The sequence below is a fragment of the Podarcis liolepis genome (genome assembly GCF_965112155.1).
Source record: "Podarcis liolepis genome assembly, chromosome: 17".
NCBI lineage: Eukaryota > Metazoa > Chordata > Lepidosauria > Squamata > Lacertidae > Podarcis > Podarcis liolepis.
In genome coordinates, this window is record NC_139571.1 from 41,117,343 (window position 1) to 41,137,936 (window position 20,594).

The window sequence follows — 20,594 nt, forward strand, 5'->3', positions numbered from 1 at the left end:
TTTATACACTTTAAATTGAACATTTGTTTGTAGATTTCTAACTGGCATCACACCTGTTTGTCCCATGCACACTTCACAACATTAGTGTGCACCTAAAAATGTAATATGCAGAGGGCCATGTCAGAGTTTTTGCAGTAGTAGTAACCCTATGTGTCCTGTCATTTTCAACCGTTTTCAGAGCGGTGTTTTCTGCTTCGGGCTATATAGGAGGAAGGACACGATATCTTCCTTGGAGGTTTTTAAGCAGAGGTTCGATGGCCACCTGTCATGGATGCTTTAGTTGAGATTCTTGCATTGCAGGGGGGTGGACTAGATGGCCCTCGGTATCCCTTCCAACTCTGCAATTCTATGATTCTATAAATTGAATAAATAATCATAGTATTCTGGTGTTTCCTGCAATAAACACACATAGAGTGAAGGGCAGGTTTGAGGCACTGTCTGGAAAACTCCCCATAGCATCTAGGCATAAGCACAAGCCCTTTACAGTGGTACCTCAGGTTACATACGCTTCAGGTTACAGACTCCGCTAACCCAGAAATAGTACCTCGGGTTAAGAACTTTACCTCAGGATAAGAACAGAAATCTCACGACAGTGGCAGGGGGAGGCCCCATTAGCTAAAGTGGTGCTTCAGGTTAAGAACAGTTTCAGGTTAAGAACGGACCTCCAGAACGAATTAATTTCTTAACCCGAGATACCACTGTATAATTTACAAGCTTTGTATGGAAATCACCAGTGTAACACTAGTACTCATGAATGTGGATGCATAAAGTAGCTTGGAAGTAGCTTGGAGGATGGAAACAGCTGGATCATGTTACCGGGTGATTATTGAAATCATTATGAGTGCCCAGGATGTGTGGATTATGCCATAGCTGTGGATGAGAGGCTGTGCTTGCTGCAGCCTAGCAATGGCAACAAAGGGATGTTTGGACCTTGTGTGTGTATCTGTTGTTCTTTGCTTCTCTAACTTCAAGGCCGTTCTATTTCCGGCAGGGAACATCGAGAACACTGAGAAACTGCAGTACAGTGGAGAGCGACTCTATAAGTTCACAGTGACGGCCTACGACTGTGGCAAAAAACGCGCCTCTGATGATGCAGAGGTCGAGATCCAGGTGAAGCCCACCTGTAAGCCCAGCTGGCAAGGTATGAAGCCTTTATTTCCATGGTGCATATTTCTCCTCCTTCCTCCCGGTGGCTCCACCAAGGGCAGTGTTCGAAACTGCCATTGTTCTAGGTGTGTTTTGCAATGGAGAATTTCATTAATGCGAGCAGTTTCTGAGACATGGGAGCACTGCTAAGATTTCAGATTAAGACTGCCACTGCTGGAACGAAAGGAGGACCTTTAGCCAGCCACTCTCTGAGGACTGGAGAAGGAACCCTCATAAGAATATTGGGGGGGGGGCAGGCAGGGGAAGTATGGCTTTGTTTTTTGCAGTCTTCAGATGAGGAATAGACCATGTGAAAAATGAATATAAGATTTTAGCTGCAGTTCATTCATTTTCAGCTTTGTATTACTGTTATAAAAAAAGCGCTCCTACACATTTCATTTCGGTGCCCATAATCTAGGTTTAAGGTGCCATTTAGCTCCTAGCTTTCATATCTCAGTTTCTAACACTGACCAAGGGATCATTCAGATACTTTGCCTTTCATTTTTACCTCTTCTGCCTTCTTTATTTGATGAATAACAGCTCATTTTAAACTACATGGCCTGATATATATTAACTACCTCTCATATATATTAAAAATATGTATTATGTATGAGAGCAGTTAATATGATTGCATTAGTTTGCTCTGTTTTGTGCCCTGGGAAAAGTTACAGAAAGAATATATATGAGAGACAGATAGATGATAGATAGATAGGTTGACTAAAGCCCGAATATCTATTTCTAAGACTAAGATCTGTTATTATGCATGGGAAGCCTGTGTACTGTAATTGACAGTGTTGTTTCTTTATTTAAAATGTCCTTTAAAGAAATATTTCCTCAAAGGAAATAGAATAGAAATAGTTGGGATAGAAATACATTCCATAATTAAAATAGTTGGTGGATTAGTTTTCCATGTGGCTAGACCTCAGTACCTCTCAGGGGGGCTGGGAGGTTTATCAAGTCTCTGCCAGTTACACCAGCCTGGCCATATTCTAGATCCAGGTCCTGGCATAGTTTGGAGGGTGTTAATAAATGCACAATGTGTGTGTGGGGGGGGGACGACATATAGACCTGACGCATGGAGCATAATTTGTTGGGAAATGCATGGTTTTGATTTGTTTTGATATCGATGACTACTTTCTCTGTTGTAACCAGCCAATGGGCGGAATGGGAAGTGTAAACATAAAAGAACATGATTTGCCCATTTAAAAACCTCCCCACAGGTTGGAATAAGAGGATAGAGTACACTCCAGGCACAGGCAGCCTCGCTCTTTTCCCTAACATCCGCCTGGAGACCTGTGACGAGCCCCTGTGGAACATCCAGGCCACGGTGGAGCTGCAGACAAACCACGTGGCCAAAGGCTGCGATCGCGACAATTACTCCGAGAAGTCACTACGCAAACTCTGTGGTGCGTATTCCCTTATCGCACCGAGTGATGCTTGCAGGAGGAAGTGAACTAGGTTGTGTGCGGGTGTACAGATGGATGGGAACTTGAAAGACCATGGGTCAATTGCCTCACAATATTTTCTTCCAACAAAACTGGGTGAGGAGTAGCTTTAGGGGCCCTTAGTCAGAAGCATTCGTACCATATAGGAAAATTAGGTGGCATCTGCGGGTTAAAGCACAGAGCCTAGGACTTGCCGATCAGAAGGTCGGCGGTTCGAATCCCTGCGACAGGGTGAGCTCCCGTTGCTCGGTCCCTGCTCCTGCCAACCTAGCAGTTTGAAAGCACGTCAAAGTGCAAGTAGATAAATAGGTACCACTCTGGTGGGAAGGTAAACGGTGTTTCCATGCACTGCTCTGGTTCGCGCTGGTGGCCACACGACCCGGAAGCTGTCTGCGGACAAACGCCGGCTCCCTCGGTCAATAAAGCGAGATGAGCGCCACAACCCCAGAGTCGGTCACGACTGGACCTAATGGTCAGGGGTCCCTTTACCTTTGCCTTTAAGGCACATAGATCTGACCCATGGGGTGTAGAGTGCAAAGTTGTCCTCCTCAAGGCCCACTGAGATGGACAGGAGCTGCACCAGAGCACTGTAGGGTTTGCTTTGTGCCATTCCTCAACATTTCACTGGAAATATTTCTAGTATATTGTGTCCCCTTCTTAATTGTGCTAGTCCCAGGGGGAAGGTTACCGTTGTCGTAGTCAAAGTCCAGTCCTGAGTCACTAGCCTGGAAACAGTTCACAAGGAGCAAGGCGAGGTCCGAAGCAGGAAGCCGGGCGGGGACAGGAACACTGGAAGGTCAGGTCCGGGTAGGAGCAGGTACTCTACGACAACGTTGCTCCCGCAACCTGGGACCGGGCTGACTGGCCTTTATCTTCTCTGAGGCCAGGGGCGGTCCCGGCCCCCAGGAGACCTGCCTCTCCTGGCCTTAAGGCGAGCACTCCTCCTGGGAGAAACCAGTTCCCTTCGCCTCTCTGTCCTGAGCCTCTGCAGTTCAGGAGAGGCTGAAGGGTTACTGGGCCCAGGGGGAGACTCACCTGTAGGCACTGAGTCCTCAACCACCTCTGGAGCCAGAATGGATTCACCTGGTGCCTGCTCCTGAGGATCCGGCACAGGTGTAGGCGCCTCAGAATCAAGGCCCTGCCCCAGTTCAGCCGGCCCTGGAGGCGGGGACTCCTATGCAGGCTGGGATTCCTCTGGTTCATCCTCTGAATCGGATTCCCAGGCCATCACATTAATTAGCAGAAGCGGGGAGAGAGGTGTCTCATGGATTTTCTATTATCAGGCACCAAAGTGTCTTGGTCTCGGCTTGCCCTTAGCAAAGGACACCAGCCACCCGTTTTCAGATGGGCCTCCTCTGTTCTTATTTTCCTCTCTTGCCCTTGACAGGTGCTGCCACAGGCGAGGTAGACCTGCTCCCTGTTCCTGGACCCATGGCCAACTGGACGGCACGGCTCTCGGTCCATTACAGCCAAGACAGCAGCCTCATCTATTGGTTCAATGGCAGCCAGGCGACCCAGGTGCCCATGGGGAGTGGGACCGGCGCCCTGGAAGGCCTAAGCGACCATTTCACCTTGTCCCTGTGGATGAAACACGGCGTGACCCCAAGCAAGGGCAAGAGGGAGGAAGAGACCGTCATCTGCAGCACCATGCAAAGTGGTAAGAGACGTTTCCTTCCCCGTGGCAAATATTGGAATGGGGGGGAGGGCGCATCTACAGTATTTTTCGCTCTATAGGACGCCCTGGAGCATAGGAGGGGGAGAACAGGGGGGGGGAATTCTCCCCCTCTCTGCTCAATGCCCCTTCAGCGAAGCGGCAGGAGAAACGGAGCCCCTTCCATTTCTCCTCCTGCTTCACTGAAGGGGCGCTGCACAGAGAGGGAAAACTCTGCAGTGCCTCTCCAGCGAAGCGAAGCCTGGAGAGCAAGAGGGATCGGTGTGCACTGACCCCTCTCACTCTCCAGGCTTCAGGCGGCTATCCGCAAGCCTTCGGAGCGCAGTGGGAACTTCTGCTGTGCTCCGAAGGCTTGCGGATAGCCGCCTGAAGCCTCCGGAGTGCAGCGGGAGTTCCCGCTGCGCTCCTGGGGCTTCAGGCGACTTCAGCGAAAGCAACGGGAAGCCTCCGGAGCACGGGGGGAGCACTCCCTCTGTGCTTTGGAGGCTTTGCATTGCTATCGCTGAAGCCAAGGAGCCTGCATTCGCCCCATAAGACGCACACACATTTCCCCTTAATTTTTGAAGGGGAAAACGTGTGTCCTATAGAGCGAAAAATACGGTATAAGGCTGCAGTCCTCTTGCCCTGTACTGCAGGGAGCCTTTTGTTAATTTTATTTTTGTTTTATTAAAAAAAATTGAAAATTGTATACTAGAATTGTGCTGCAGTGGAATAGCACAGTTAACTATTAACAATAGTTTTTTTTAATAAAAAAACAACAACCCGTAAAGTAAGGTATACCTTTGCCTATTTTTATTGGAGCACCATGAAAGATGCAAATTGTCTCCTGCCTAGACTCCTCGTTTGCTGAAAAGCAAACTTTGAACAAGTTTTCTTTCTTAAGAATATGTGAGACGGAGGTGGAGCTGAGGAATACTTCTAGAGACCTAGGAGAAAGGGCAAGTGCAGGTCAACACGCTTTATTTAAAAAAAGAAAATGGCAACAACACCCTGAAGAAATCTAACCCTTGAGGGCCAGATCAGGACAAAACAGGGGCAGAGGGTTTTTTGCCAAGGACGGGTCTCCGAACTGTCCCCAGTAACCGGGGCAGTTGGAGCATCTGAGAGAGCAGAATGACCGTAGGTGAATCAGGACAGACTGGCCATAACTGCTGAATCTGATGCCTCCTTCCCTATCTGCAGAGGACGGATACTCCCATTATTCCCTCGGTGTGCATGGCTGCCGCATAGCTTTCCTCTACTGGCCCCTGCTGGAGAGCGCAAGGCCTGTCAAGTTCCTCTGGAAACTGGAGCAGGTGAGGAAACAACCACCATCTTTGTTGTTCTTCTCCAAACCCACACACCGACAGACAATGACGCTGTATGTCCTGATCTCTGCTTTTCCCTGCTCGCAGGTCTGCGATGACGAGTGGCACCACTATGCCCTGAACCTTGAGTTCCCCACCGTGACGCTTTACGTAGACGGCGTCTCCTACGACCCTGCGCTGATCCACGACAATGGCCTCATCCATCCCCCAAGGCGTGAATCTTCCCTCATGATTGGAGCCTGCTGGGCCGGTGAGCACTTCCGAGCGACTGGAAAATAGGCAGAGGAAGTGGAGACTCAGTTTTCTTGGGTTCCTCAGAGTGGGATGCAAATTTTCCAAAAACATTGAAGTTTAAAATGGTTCGGGGGGGGGGAGCAGTCCACCCAGCTCCTTTGAGGAAAACCTAAAATACCGTATTTTTTGCCCTATAGGATGCACTTTTTCCCCTCCAAAAATGAAGGGGAAATGTGTGTGTGTCCTATGGGGCGAATGCAGGCTTTCGCTGAAGCCTGGAGAGCGAGAGGCATCGGTGCGCACCAACCCCTCTCGCTCTCCAGACTTCAGCAGAGCCCCACCGCCAGCCCCACAAGCTCGGGGGACAGCGGGAGGCGCAGCGTGCCTTTCCTGCTGTCCCCCGACTTAGTTAGAAGCCTGGCGGGGGGGAGAAGCCTGCTCCTCCCTGTCGCCAGCCCCGCAAACTCGGTTAGACTTGGTTAGAAGGCTGGCGGAGGGCTTCCCCCTCCTCCAGCCCTGCAAGCTCCCAGAGCGATGCCGAAGCTGCACGCAGCTTCGGCATCGCTCTGGGTCCTGTTCTGGGAGCTGGGGGAGGGGGGAGGGGGAAGCTTGGGCTTCCCCCGCCCCAGCCCCGCGCCTGGGGGGGGGAATAAATTTTTTCCCTTTATTCCCCCCCCCCCAATCTAGGTGCGTCCTATGGACCGGTGCGTCCTATAGGGCGAAAAATACGGTAATGTGCTGTACTGACTTAGGCTACAATGCTAAACTCCCAATGAAATGGCCTTCAAGTTTCCAGAAAGCGAGCTTGGAAAGGCTTCATGGTTTCAAAATCTGCAGTGCCATCCCCTTCCTTTGATTGCAACGAGTCTCATATCCTATTCCCCGAACTACAGATGGCACCTCTGAGATGTGACAATTTGGTTGCCTCAGTCGCAGGGCCGCCTTTAGCATATGTACCACTGGGGTGCAAAGATCCACCCAGCACCCCCACATTCTGGGGGGAGCCAAAATTGTTGACCTTTTTTAGGGCGGGGGGAAATTGCTCACCTGTTACAGTGGTACCTCGCAAGACGAATGCCTCGCAAGACAAAAAACTCGCTAGACGAAAGGGTTTTTTGTTTTTTGAGCTGCTTCGCAAGACGATTTTCCCTAGGGGCTTGCTTCGCAAGACGGAAACGTCTTGCAAGTTTATTTCCTTTTTCTTAACACCGTTAATACAGTCGCGACTTGACTTCAAGGAGCAACTCATAGCACGCGGTGTGGTAGCCTTTTTTGAGGTTTTTAAAGACTTTGGTGATTTTTGAAGCTTTTCCAAAACTTTCCCGACACCGTGCTTCGCAAGACGAAAAAATCGCAACAAGACGACAAAACTCGTGGAACGAATTAATTTCGTCTTGCGAGGCACCACTGTACAATCTGCTTTTGTTTCCTGACTCTCAGGAATATCTGACGCTATGGGGGCGGGGGATTTTGGCTCCATTGCTTTTCACTGCCACCGATCGAGAGGGACCAGTATACAGTGGGTATACATTTGGCGCCCCCCCCCCCCGAATTCAGCGCCCGGGTGCCCCACACCCCTTGCACCCCTGGGTAAAGACGGCCCTGCTCATTTGCCCATGCAGGGCCAGCCCTGTCATTAGGCAAAGTGAGGCAGCAGCCTCAGGCAGGTGGTTTTAGATGTCATGAAAGGGCAGCAAAGAATTCATTTGCTTATTCACTTTTACTGGTAGAGAGAGTTCGAAGAAGCACTCAGGGGGTGACTCTTGTTCAGCATTTTGAATTTCACTTCTGTTTTGCAGAGGAAAGAAACAAAGAAAAGGCCAAAGTGAATGAGAACTCCACGGATCTGGGGCAAGGTAGTTGACTTTCTCTGTCACCACGCTTGGCTCTCCCCTCTCTTCATGCATGCCATTCCCTGTACATGGCCATTTCCGTTTCTCTCACCCCTCTGGGAGGAAAATCTTGGCACCTGGATGACTTTGCCAACGTAGCTTCTTCTGGGCAAGATGGTGTTTTAATCTCTGTGGTTTGTGAGAGGGCCTGAAGGTGGAACAAGGCTGGTCTGCGAGAGGCTTTATCTTTCCTTTTCCTAATTTTTATTACTTTTAACAAATACAGTTGAAACAAACCAAACAATCGTAACTGATAAGTTGCATCAACGTGGTTAACATTTTTTGGAGCAGAGGTCCAGCTCCGAGGGCCTTCTGGTGGGTCCCTCACTGTGAGAAGTGAAGCTACAGGGAACCAGGCAGAGGGCCTTCTCGGTAGTGGCACCCGCCTTGTGGAACACCCTCCCATCAGATGTCAAGGAAAGAAACAACTATCTGACTTTTAGAAGACATCTGTTTAGGGAAGTTTTTAATCTTTGGTGTTTTTTCGTATTTTTAATATTCTGTTGTGAGCCGCCCAGAGTGGCTGGGGAAACCCAGCCAGATGAGTGGGGTATGTATGTATGTATGTATGTATGTATGTATGTATGTACGTATGTCTAAATAAAGATGATGATCATGATGTGTGTGTGGAACATTTCTCGAGTGTTACCTTTTGAGACTCCCACTTTTTTGCCTTTCGCCACCACATTGCCTCAAATGGTCTTCGGGGCAATTTTTTCTCCTCACGAACTCTCTGAAACCACAAAGAGGAAACAAGGTCTGTCCCCTTTCCTTGCCACCCCCCAGCTCCTGTGCTGCGGTCTCCCTGTTTCTCAGCTGGCTGCACATCCAAGACTCCCCCCCCCCCACTCTCCTTCCTTCTTCTTTTGCCTCTCCTCCCACCTGCATCTTCCACCTCCTCCTCCTCCTCTGTGGTCTGTGTTCTCTTCTCCCCCTTTCTCTCCATCTGTCTCTCACACCATCCCTCCTCCTGTATCCCCCTTAGGAGACCCTCTGCCGATTCACCACTACTTCCACGGTTACCTGGCTGGCTTCACTGCGCGCCCTGGCAGCCTGGAGAGCCGGGAGGTGATAGAGTGTCTCTATGCCTGTCGCGAAGGGCTAGACTACAGCGACTTTGACAGCCTTGGCAAAGGGATGAAGGTACACCCGGAAGCGCCCCCCCCCCACTTGCCCTCTGGTGGCATGACCTCCCTTCCTTCCCTCTGCTAGCACCTTGGCTTGGCTTCCTGCCTGCTCCTGCCTCCTGCAGAATCTCCTCGTGTTCTCCTGCGTCCGTGTGTCTCGGCCCACCAGCCCGAGCCCTTGCCTCAAAGCCTTCCTCCTTCCCCTGCAGGTTCACGTCAACCCCTCCCAGTCTCTCCTCACCTTGGAGGGCGACGACGTGGAAACCTTCAACCACGCCATCCAGCACGTCGCCTACATGAACTCGCTGCGCTTCGCCACGCCAGGAGTCCGACCCCTCAAGCTCACCACGACTGTCAAGTGAGTGTCAAAGCTTCGGCGGCATCCTTCTGGGCTTGAGCCAGCAGAGCCTTCCTTTTTTAGTTGTGGGCAGATAGGTTCTGCTGCTCAGATTATTACAGCTTTACTTCTTTGCTCAGTTTCACCATTGTATATACAGTGGGACCTTGCTTCTCGAACGGCTTAGTTGTTGAACAAATCGGCTCCCGAAGGTCGCAAACCCGGAAATAAGTGTTCCGCTTTGCAAACGTTTTTTTGGAAGCCGAACATCCGAGGTGGCTTCCGCTTGACTGCAGGAAGCTCCTGCAGCCAATTGGAAGCCGCGCCTTGGTTTTTGAATGGTTTCGGGAGTCGAACGGACTCCCAGAACGGATTAAGTTGAAGAACCAAGGTACGGGGCCGGATTTAGGTTTGATGAGGCCCTAAGCTACTGAAGGTAATGGGGCTCTTTATATGTCCAGCTGTCCTTTGTCAACACCAATTGTCATTTTTTGTGTTGAATATATGCTACATGGTAATTTATGGACCTAATAGGTATCTAAAGCCATTTGCACATAATAGGAGCCTACACAACACAAAACACTGTTGCTGTATGTAGGTTTTATTTTATTTGTTTTTTATCTTATATTTTGGAAATGTACATCCAGGTTTTTGTTCCTTTAAATTTTTTTGGGGCCCCCAAGAGAGTGGGGCCCTGAGCTATAGCTTGTTTAACTTATACGTAAATCCAGCACTGCCAAGGTACCACTGTATGTGGGACTTTGCAGAATCAAACAGAAGCTTAGCCTGAGGGTGTGTGCGCATGATACCTTTAACGCACAAACTCTGAAGCGCATCACTTCACTTAAAGAATTCCAGGCACTGTCGCTTACCCCGCCCTTTCAGCTCACGACACGGCATTAGTACTGGATTAGAGATGCAGAAGAGACTTCAGGGGGCGACAGGGGGCGCAAGCTTTGAAGTTCCACAGACCCAGCAGAAGCAATGTGGCTCTGTTAAGGGTCTCATCTTGCCTGCTTGGTATGTCTTGTTCCCCTGGCTGCTGATTTTGCTTTTAACAACTCTGGATTGATAGTTCGAGTACTTATAAGAACCCTGCTTTGCTCTGCAGAAAAAAAGCAGGGAGGAACGGCACTTACTGGTTCGTGTGAGCATGCTTTGTGGAAATGAGTAGCTCAGACTTAACTCCCCTGAAAGATAATGGTGGGATTTCCACAATAGGCTTGGATAGCTAACAACATAATCAGAGGGTCTACCACCAAGGAGAGGTAGCTAGCCCCTTGTTCTCAAGCTGCTTTTATTTTCTGCACTTTTTACTCTTTATTTTACAACTACAGTGGTGCCTCGCAAGACGAAATTAATTCGTTCCACGAGCTTTTTCGTCTTGTGGTTTTTTTCGTCTTGCGAAGCACAGTGTCGGAAAAGTTTTGGAAAAGCTTCAAAAATCACCCAAGTCTTCAAAAACCTCAAAAAAGGCTACCACACCGCGTGCTATGAGTTGCTCCTCGAAGTCAAGTCGCAACTGTATTAACGGTTTTAAGAAAAAGGAAACAAACTTGCAAGACGTTTCCGTCTTGCGAAGCAAGCCCATAGGGAAAATCGTCTTGCGAAGCAACTAAAAAAACCAAAAACCCTTTCGTTTTGCGAGTTTTCCGTCTTGCGAGGCATTCGTCTTGCGAGGTACCACTGTATTTAATGGTATTGCTTTAAATACAAGCTACCCAGGACACTGATTACGTGGAAGGATAGGCTATCCATTTTTAAAAAATAAAAATGTGTTCTTAGAAACGAAGGTGTCCCTTGGTGCTGAGGAACAAAAGGGAATTTTGTTGCAGACTGGGATCAAGGGGTGTTGCTTTCTCCTGTCTTCCCTTAGATGCTTCAGCGAGGAATCCTGCGTCTCCATCCCAGATGTGGAGGGTTATGTGGTTGTGCTTCAGCCTGATGCTCCTCAGATCTTACTGAGTGGCAGTTCCCACTTTGCCCGGCCTGTCTCCGACTTCGAAGGTCCCGAGGGAGTCCCTCTCTTTCCTGACCTCCAGATTTCTTGCTCCATTTCACATCAGGTAGAGCCCAAGAAAGACGAGAGTTGGCACGGCACAGGTGAGCTGAGCGCTTCGGTAGAGATGCTGTAGCTGCACAGGGGTGTTGGTGTGCATTTGTGTGACAACCCAGGCAAAAAAAGCAGAAAAAGCTAGAAGCAGGAAGTGTCACATTTTACCAATCTGATCCTGGAAAGATATGGACTTCCCAGCCCTAGTAATATGAACAAAACCCTCTTGAGACCATTTAACATATTCTTTTTTCCATTTATAATAACTATACTTCTCCAGAGAAAAAGCAGAGACATCACCTTGCCAAAAAAGGTCCGTATAGTTAAAGCTCTGGTTTTCCCAGTAGTGATGTATGGAAGTGAGAGCTGGACCATAAAGAAGGCTGATCGCCAAAGAATGGATGCTTTTGAATTATGGTGCTGGAGGAGACTCTTGAGAGTCCCATGGATTGCAAGAAGATCAAACCTATCAATTCTTAAGGAAATCAGCCCTGAGTGCTCACTGGAAGGACAGATCCTGAAGCTGAGGCTCCAATACTTTGGCCACCTCACGAGAAGAGAAGACTCCCTGGAAAAGACCCTGATGTTGGGAAAGATGGAGGGCACAAGGAGACGGGGACGACAGAGGATGAGATGGTTGGACAGTGTTCTCGAAGCTACCAGCATGAGTTTGACCAAACTGCGAGAGGCAGTGGAAGACAGGAGTGCCTGGTGTGCTCTGGTCCAGGGGGTCACGAAGAGTCAGACACGACTAAACGACTAAATAACAACATACTTCTCCAGCATCTGAAATGCGAAACACTATATAGAAAGAACACACAGTCATATGGCATAATTGTCATGTTGGTTCCTGGAAACTATAGTTTGCGGAGGCTGCTCGGAGATCCTTAAACTCATTCAAAGAACTACAGTTCCCAGTGTTCACTGGATATAGGAAATGGGGGTTACTATGGCATGGAAGGCCAGGAACAGAAAGAGGAAGCTGAGAAGGGGTGGGGAAGGGATGGCTAACCAGCAGAGAATGAGAAGGGAGGAAAGGTGAGGAGCAGGAGCAGTTAGGATCTTCGGGAAAAGAGGTGAGGCGAAGACTGAGTGCAAGTGTATTCCAAAAGCAGTAAGGACAAAGACAGAGGTAATTATTTCGGAGCACTCCACCTGTCTTTCACCCAGACATATTTGTTCTTCTCCAGGCTCGAGCCCTGGAAAAAGTGATTCTGCAAATGTGAAGTAGAACCAGGCTGATTGGCAGCTCCCTGTGATGTCACCGAACAGCCCTCCTCCTTTCCTGGGAATTGTTTGGCACATGTTTTTAAAAAATGTCCTTTTATGTATGTGTGCCTATGCAAAGCTTTTAAACCTAGACCAGCAGCTGAGCAAGACCAACTGTACGGTTCCCTATTGCACATGTCTGCCATTTCATTTCTGAATCCAGGCTCCCGGTGGCAGAGAGACATGCTGTGATGATAACTCTTTTTGCTTTACATCTGCCTTTCCCCCTAAGGAGCGGAGAGAGAAATGGAGCTGGGAACAAGAGAATAGGAAGGAATCAAAGCTTCATCAGCTGCTTTAATGAGGTTGGGAGGTGTGTAAGGAGATGGAAGAGAAAAGAGAGAGGTAGATGGCAAAGATTGTGGAGAGGTTTAAAATTAGGAGGTAAAATCAAGGGCAAAATACAAGGGCAAAAGGACAGTGAAGGAGCAAGAAACTCGAATGGAGATTAAGTCAGACCGGGGGGGGGGGGGAATCAGTTTTGTATTTTTAAATTGCTTAGGTCAATTTGTTTTTATATCTCATTTCATCAGTATTTTTAATTTATATTTTATGCAAACAGCTTAGAGGTTTTGTTGATTAAGTGGTACAGAAATGCAATGCAATAAAATAAAATAAAATAAAATATGCCGGTCAATCTCTCTGTTCCCCTTTCTATACTGAATGGGTGTAAGCTGTTTGTTTTCAAGAAAGGTTAGAGAAACAGAAAGGTAAGCTAAGAAGCAGAAGACCAGGCAGGAAAATGAACCCCTTTTTGTTTCTAGTGAGTGAAAGAAAATGATCCTATTCTCCCCAGTTCTTATCTGGATGGTAACTGGGGATGAGGGTGCAGAGAAAGGGGTGTGGTGTGAGGGTCCCCAGAGGCCATCTTCCTTGCCCCCCAAAAAACCTATCAGCACCTCTGACCACTGCATGTGCCCACCTTTACAATATAATTTTCCTGGCCAAACCCATATTTTGATGCAAACCGCTTAGTAGAGCGGCTTAAGTGCATCTCTGGAGGGTGGAGTGTGGATGCAACAAATAAATGTGGTTCCCTCCTGTCAGGGAACTGACATCGGAGCGAGAGGCGAAGGGGAGGCTCCCAGATGATGCTGGCGAAGGACCCAGCAGCAGGGGGAGAAACAGCTCAGTAGAGGGGGAAGCCAATCAGCGCAACACCAGGGGGGCAGACGGGGGAATTGGAGAGAGGGCTCCAGGACTCTTCACTGGACATCAGTGAGGAGAGCCCAGGTCCTCCACTACCCACGTCTTCCCTGCGCAGAAGACTCCCGCGCAGTGAGAGGAGGAGCAGACTGGGTGTCAAACAACTTTTATGTTGGAAGAGGTTCAAGAAACGCCCACTGACGGATTCTGCCAGTGACTGAGGCAGCCACCATGAGAAGGGGCTGTGCAGTCAGAAAGGTTTAACAAGGCAAATTAACCGAGAAAGGCACCAGTTTACGCACGAGTAACTCATACCTATTACACCTCCCTTCTCTCGTAAGCCTTCCCTGCCTTCTCTCCCTTGCAGTGGCAGATACGCGGATGTCGGACGAGATTGTTCACAATCTGGATGGTTGCGAGATCTCCCTGGTCGGAGAGGACCTGGACCCTGAGAGGGAGTACCTGGTCTTAGATGGAGCCTCCCTGCAGCAGCGAGGCCTGGAGCTCATCAACACCTCTGCCTACCTCAGCGTCACAGGTGTGCATCTTTTCGGGCCTCGACCTTCTCCATCACAACACAGTCTGGACATGCTGAAGGGTTCCTGGGATGATAAAGCCCTGGTTACCCAACGGATAGCTTTCATATATCCCATATGCTGGGATAGCTCAGACGGTAGAGCATGGGACTCTTAATCTCAAGATGAGGGGTTTGAGACCCATGTTGCGCTGGATGACCCTCATGGTTCCTTCCAGCTCTACAGATCTATGATTCTGTTATTCATGTCCTCACAGCCAAACCAGTAAGGTAAAGGTAAAGGGGACCCGTGACCATTAGGTCCAGTCGTGACCAACTGTGGGGTTGCGGCGCTCGTCTCGCTTTATTGGCCGAGGGAGCCGGCGTACAGCTTCCGGGTCATGTGGCCAGCATGACTAAGCCACTTCTGGCGAACCAGAGCAGCGCACGGAAACACTGTTTACCTTCCCGCTGGAGTGGTACCTATTTATCTACTTGCACTTTGACATGCTTTTGAACTGCTAGGTTGGCAGGAGCAGGGACCGAGCAACGGGAGCTCACCCCGTCACGGGGATTCGAACCGCCAGCCTTCTGATCGGCAAGTCCTAGACTCTGTGGTTTAACCCACAACGCCACCCGCATCCCTTCCAAATTACTGGTAGTGGTTTGTTAAAGCCAGATCTGCCCCAATGATCTATAACAGTGCTTCCCAAACTTGGGTCTCCAGCTGTTTTTTGGACTACAATCCCCATCATCCCTGACCAGTGATCTTGCTAGCTGCGGATGATGGGACTTGTAGTCCAAAAACAGCCAGAGACCCAAGTTTGGGAAACACTGATCTACAGAGAAGGTAGGTGGGTGGGCGTGCGTTGGATTTTAACGACAAATGAGTTGTGCAGTGGCATATGTGCACAGACCCCTCCTCCCACCATCGCTGCATCTCTCTACCCAGGTATTTCTGTCTCTTATCTAAGCCCCAGTAATGGAAGTGAGTTTGGTTACGGGGGAAAGCAAGAAAAGCGGACTTCAGGGAAGTAAACTGCAACAGGGGTTGGGAGAGGGTTTAAACATGGAATTTATTTACCTCGTGATTATATATATATTTTAAAAAGCATCTTATGAAAAGAATCAAGCAAGAAAATTATTAGTAAAAAAAAACACCCCTAAAATTTAATAATATAAAATAAAACCAGCAGGAAACTAGAAGCACATCCACATTCTAGGTCTCTGGGTAGGCTAGAAGCCTGATAGGCTCTGTGTTATTGGCAACCGTGTGTGAACTGGATAATTTGAAGTGAAGAAGCAGTGAGGGCAATGCTTAATCCTTCCCCACCCATTATCTCCCCCACTTCCCTGCTATGGCTTCATTCCTGACCCTGAATTCGAGGTGCTTATTTATGAGGTAAAGATGTATTTATGAGGTAAACTGTGCAATGAGGAAAGGTGGAATGAAGGAGCAGTAACTTGCAAGGCTTGCAGTAACTTGCTGTGGGTTAAACCACAGAGCCTAGGACTTGCTGATCAGAAGGTCGGCGGTTCGAATCCCCATGACGGGGTGAGCTCCCGTTGCTCGGTCCCGGCTCCTACCAACCCAGCAGTTCGAAAGCACGTCAAAGTGCAAGTAGATAAATAGGTACCGCTCCGGCGGGAAGGCAAACGGTGTTTCCGTGCGCTGCACTGGTTCACCAGAAGCGGCTTAGTCATGCTGGCCACATGACCCGGAAGCTGTACGCTGGCTCCCTCGGCCAATAAAGCGAGATGAGTGTCACAACCCCAGAGTCGGCCACGACTGGACCTAATGGTCAGGGGTCCCTTTACCTTACCTAACTTGCAAGGGAGAATTTAAGCACTTATATGCACTTTCAGCACCCTCTGTTTTGCAGTGACAATGCAGGGTTTTGCATGGGAAGTTTAGTTTATATTGCAAAGCCTGATCTCAGCCAGCTTGGAAGCTTTAACCCTCCCCTCGCACCCCTGACCTCCGCCTGGGTATCTTTCCCCATTTCTAGGCGTGGAGAGCATTGCTGTCTATGAGGAGATCCTTCGCCAAGTCTCCTATTGCATCCATCATGGCGCCGCCCTTTATGAGAGGAAGTTCCGCCTTTCTTGCACCGAGATGAACGGCCGTTACTCCAGCAACGAGTTCACCGTTGAGGTAAGCAAGGGAGGGCGCGAAATTCAAAATGTCTGCGAATCGGGCTGCGGCTGAGGTGGGTGTTAACAGCCTGGAACCAAGAATCCTGACTACGGGTTTCTCATTGCAGGTCAACGTCCTTCACAACATGAACAGAGCCGCTCACCCGAACCACATTATGAGCGCTCAGCAGTTCATGCACCGTGGACACCATCTGCCTCCAGAACTTTCTGGCCACAGCCTGGCAAGCCCCCACCGCAACTCCAGTACGTACCGATTGATACGCTACTGTGAAGTGGCAGGTTGACTGAGAAAAGGGGGGTGAGAGAGGGTGGCACACTTAATTTCAGGGTCAAAGTTGATTAGGTCTGTGACTGGATCCCCAGTGTATTTTACTTTAGTCCAGGTGTCGGGGTTCAGAGAATCCTATCCCGCCACAGTGGGATGCCAAGAAGCAGATAAACAAAGAAGAGTTCTTACCAAGTACCGTATTTTTTGCTCTATAAGACTCACTTTTTCCCTCCTAAAAAGTAAGGGGAAATGTGTGTGCGTCTTATGGAGCGAATGCAGGCTGCGCAGCTATCCCAGAAGCCAGAACAGCAAGAGGGATTGCTGATTTCACTGCGCAGTGATCCCTCTTGCTGTTCTGGCTTCTGAGAGTCAGAATATTTTTTTTCTTGTTTTCCTCCTCCAAAAACTACGTGCGTCTTGTGGTCTGGTGCGTCTTATAGAGCGAAAAATACAGTGGTACCTCGGGTTACAGACGCTTCAGGTTACAGACTCCGCTAACCCATAAATATTACCTTGGGTTAAGAACTTTGCTTCAGGATAAGAACAGAAATCGCACAGCAGCGGTGCTGCGGCAGCGGCAGGCCCCATTAGCTAAAGTGGTACCTCAGGTTAAGAACAGTTTCAGGTTAAGAACGAATTAAGTTCTTAACCCGAGGTACCACTGTACCTTGTTACTTCTCCCTTTGACTTGGGACAGCCAGATAAATGTTTTTTCAAGCAATAAGGCTTTAACCTCGGTGCTGTCAGTGAGGTATCTAGGCACACTACCCAGGGCAGGGACTCCCAATATTCAAGATGCTATTTTTACCTCTAAAGCCCTAAATGGCTTGTGTGCCTTTTCCTTAGCAGCTGATCTGTTTTATATACGCTTGAGCTTTCAGGAAAGGGCAGGCCGCCAATGTATATTAAGTAGTACATGAAAGGAGAAACTGGAGATCATTGGAATACCAGCTGAAAAGAGCCAAGGCAAAGGCCTGGGGTGATACTAGGAATCTATGGCAGGATATCTGTACTCTCGATGAGTGAAAGGCAGAAGAACTGCCTTACTGTATGCAGATATAGTGTCTCTGAACCTGGAAGCTCCATTTAGCTCCCATGGGTGCTAGACCGGTTCTCCATAGAATCCTCTTACTCCTTTTCGACAGGCCTCTAAACCACCGGCCATCTCCACATCTTGGGAGCGGCAGGTTCTAGGGAGGGTGTCCCGTTGAAGTGTGGCATATGCAGCTTCTGCAACGAAGAGCCTGCCCTCCGGAACCACATCCTAGCTCCTCCGTGGGCAGCCACGAAACAAACTGGCTTTATCCTCCCCCTTTCTCTTTTCCCACAGTGGTCCCCAGCGCTGCCACCATCATCATTGTGGTCTGTGTGGGCTTCCTGGCCCTCATGGTGATCCTGGGCGTCCTACGCATCCACTCCTTGCACAGGCGAGGGGGCGAGCGCGAGGGCACAGGCGAGTCCGCGGAGAGCCACGGAGGAGCCCAGGCCAAGGAGAGCGAGATGTTCTGGGACGACTCCGCTCTCACCATCATCGTCAACCCCATGGAGGTGAGTGGAGGGAGCAGGGCAGGAAAGACTCCACTTCTGACACCAGTGTTGCAGGCAACACCAATCAGTGCCGAGCCGTGCATGTGATCCCAGGGGTCTGTGCTCCTTTGGAGAATTGAAGACGTGGCAGAGGCTGTTGTAGCTTTAAGAAATATGATTTATTCATACATTTACACCTGAATCTAGATGGAGAGCAGGGGCATATTGTGGGTGTGCCAGTGGTGCCGTGGCCCCGGGTGCACAACTTTTCAGGGGGCACAAACCAGGTGCAGCCATGCAGGTGACCCCAGAGAAGCGCAGTCCAGTGCTCCTCTTCACCAGCCAAGGGCCATGTTGGCCAGCCAGGCTCCCCCCTTGTTCCAATGGGGTCACTGCAGTGGGGAGGGCTGAGCTGGACCCCCCCCATACCCAGTACGTGCGCCTGCCCTAGGCGGCGACAACCAACACTACACCGTTGGGAGTGAGTCCAGATCTTACAGCACAGTCACCTCAAGAGGGTCTTGTGCCCCACAGCACTGGAGTCCAAGGTGGGGCGAAACTAGGCTTTATTTCACCTCGGTCAAAGACCCAGTTTGGCACTCCCTTCGCACACATTTGTGTACACACACACATAGGCTGGGAGTCTCAGGGGCACCCCTCTGAAGGCTTCAACGGGGGCAAAAAAAAAACCCAGGCTAGCCTCCCCGTAGCTACGGTTCTGTCCAAGGCATCTCTCAGCCTGCCTTCAGCCAGCCAGCCAGCCAAAATCATTCTGGCCTTTTCCCTGGCTATTCCAAGCCTTTTGCTCGAGTGTCACTTCCTCCTTCTCTTTAGGGACGCAGCTTGTGCTGTGGTCTAAACCACTGAGCCCTTTGGGCTTGCCGATCAGAAGGTCGGCGGTTAGAATCCCCATGACGGGGTAAGCTCCCGTTGCTCAGTCCCAGCTCCTGCCAACCTAGCAGTTCAAAAGCATGCCAGTGCAAGTAGATAAATAGGTACCACTGCATTGGGAAGGTAAACGGCGTTTCCTTGTGCTCTGGTTTCCGTCACTGTATTTCATTGCACCAGAAGCGGTTTTGTCATGCTGGACACATGACCCGGAAAGCTGTCTGTGGACAAACGCCAGCTCCCTCGGCCTGAAAGCAAGATGAGTGCCACATCCCATAGTCGCTGGACTTAACTATCCAGGGGTCCTTTACCTTTTTACCTTCTCTTTCTAGTCATACCAGAGCTGCCAGGAGAGGGCAGCAGAAGCTTCTGGGTCGACCGTCAGAGAAGTAGCTGAAGAGGAGGAAGAGGAAAGCAGTGACTCTGAATCACCGGACAGCCCAGGCAGCGACGTGGCCGATGACCAGCGCATTGTGGGCAAGCACGATGCCCCTTGCCGCTTCTAGAGGCATGCGATGGATGGGGGAGAGGAACGCCAGCGAGAGAGGGAGGTCCTGCTTATGTTTAGTCCCTGGGGGGTGGGGGTATGTGTCTGGCCTCCCCCCCTTCCTCTTCCCACCCCCCGCCCTGCATTCTCCAGACCTCTTGTATTTGCACAGCGGAGGCCGACCCCCAAGACATGAGATTTTGGCGCATGAGGCAGAGAATCCAATTGGCACCTTCCCTTCCCACGAATTAACACGGAGCACAATCCACCGGGAAGTTCTCCTGCGCAAGTGTCTTTAAAATGGAACAGAAGCTGTGCAAGAGCATCACGGTGGATTAATGGTGCCTGGTGCCTCAGATTTGGCCCCCTCCCCAAAATAAAATCTGGCTCTTGAGATGTCCGCTTGACCTTGCCCCAGCCTAGGCCCACTGTTCTGTCTGCTGCCCTTCGATAGCAGCGCCCAGGGGGAGGAGCCTCTCTTTGACCAGGACCTTGGCTCCTCCCACCTCTCCAGCCGCTTGCTTCAGCTCAAGTGGGGCAGAGCCCCCTAACTCTGGTCTCCGGCAGAGGACCCCCTTCGCTCCAGAGAAGGATAAACTGGATTGGCATGATAAAAAAGGGAGAGGACCGGGAATTGGGGCTGCGGCAGCAAACCCAGGGGTACGACAAAACGCCCCAAGATACTATATATATATATATTGTATATTTTTTCAATGTCGTTGTTTGAGGTTCATTCTTGTTTTCTTGTTTGATGCAAAGAAACAAACAAACAAAAAAGACCTGCAGCTTGTGTCGCTTTGTAAAATTGTCAATAATATTCCAATAACGAGTGAAGGAAATACATGATGTGAAGAAGAAAAATGGAGCAGATTTTAAAATAAAAAAGGATTTAAAAATGTAAGGTCTGGAATAATGGGCGTTCTTCCTTCAGTGAGATGGCTTTCTTCTTTTAATAACTTCTCCACCCCATGTAGTAATTACAAGAATAGAAAAGGGATAAAGGCTGAGGGTCTTCCAATATCTCATTAGTAAGAAAAGGATTTGGTTTCCCCAATGGTTGCTTCCTGCAATGGTTCAATAAGAGGGTCTCCCCATCCTCTGGGCTCCTGGACGAGTCTTAACAAT

The 20,594-nt window shown here is 49.6% G+C and overlaps 1 protein-coding gene across 1 annotated transcript in view; it reads left to right on the forward strand.

Annotated features, from left to right (window-relative positions):
- Positions 1 to 20,370, forward strand: part of CLSTN3 (calsyntenin 3) — a 35,863-nt gene extending 15,493 nt beyond the window's left edge. Inside the window, exons 5-18 of the mRNA XM_083481703.1 lie at positions 992 to 1,141; positions 2,367 to 2,552; positions 3,979 to 4,248; positions 5,446 to 5,558; positions 5,658 to 5,820; positions 7,604 to 7,660; positions 8,682 to 8,839; positions 9,033 to 9,181; positions 11,037 to 11,263; positions 13,996 to 14,166; positions 16,152 to 16,297; positions 16,407 to 16,542; positions 17,898 to 18,115; positions 19,315 to 20,370. Of these exons, the coding sequence (XP_083337829.1) occupies positions 992 to 1,141; positions 2,367 to 2,552; positions 3,979 to 4,248; positions 5,446 to 5,558; positions 5,658 to 5,820; positions 7,604 to 7,660; positions 8,682 to 8,839; positions 9,033 to 9,181; positions 11,037 to 11,263; positions 13,996 to 14,166; positions 16,152 to 16,297; positions 16,407 to 16,542; positions 17,898 to 18,115; positions 19,315 to 19,488 (2,318 nt within the window). The 3' untranslated portion in view covers positions 19,489 to 20,370. The remainder of the gene's footprint in view (positions 1 to 991; positions 1,142 to 2,366; positions 2,553 to 3,978; positions 4,249 to 5,445; positions 5,559 to 5,657; positions 5,821 to 7,603; positions 7,661 to 8,681; positions 8,840 to 9,032; positions 9,182 to 11,036; positions 11,264 to 13,995; positions 14,167 to 16,151; positions 16,298 to 16,406; positions 16,543 to 17,897; positions 18,116 to 19,314) is intronic.
- Positions 20,371 to 20,594: the final 224 nt, after the last annotated feature.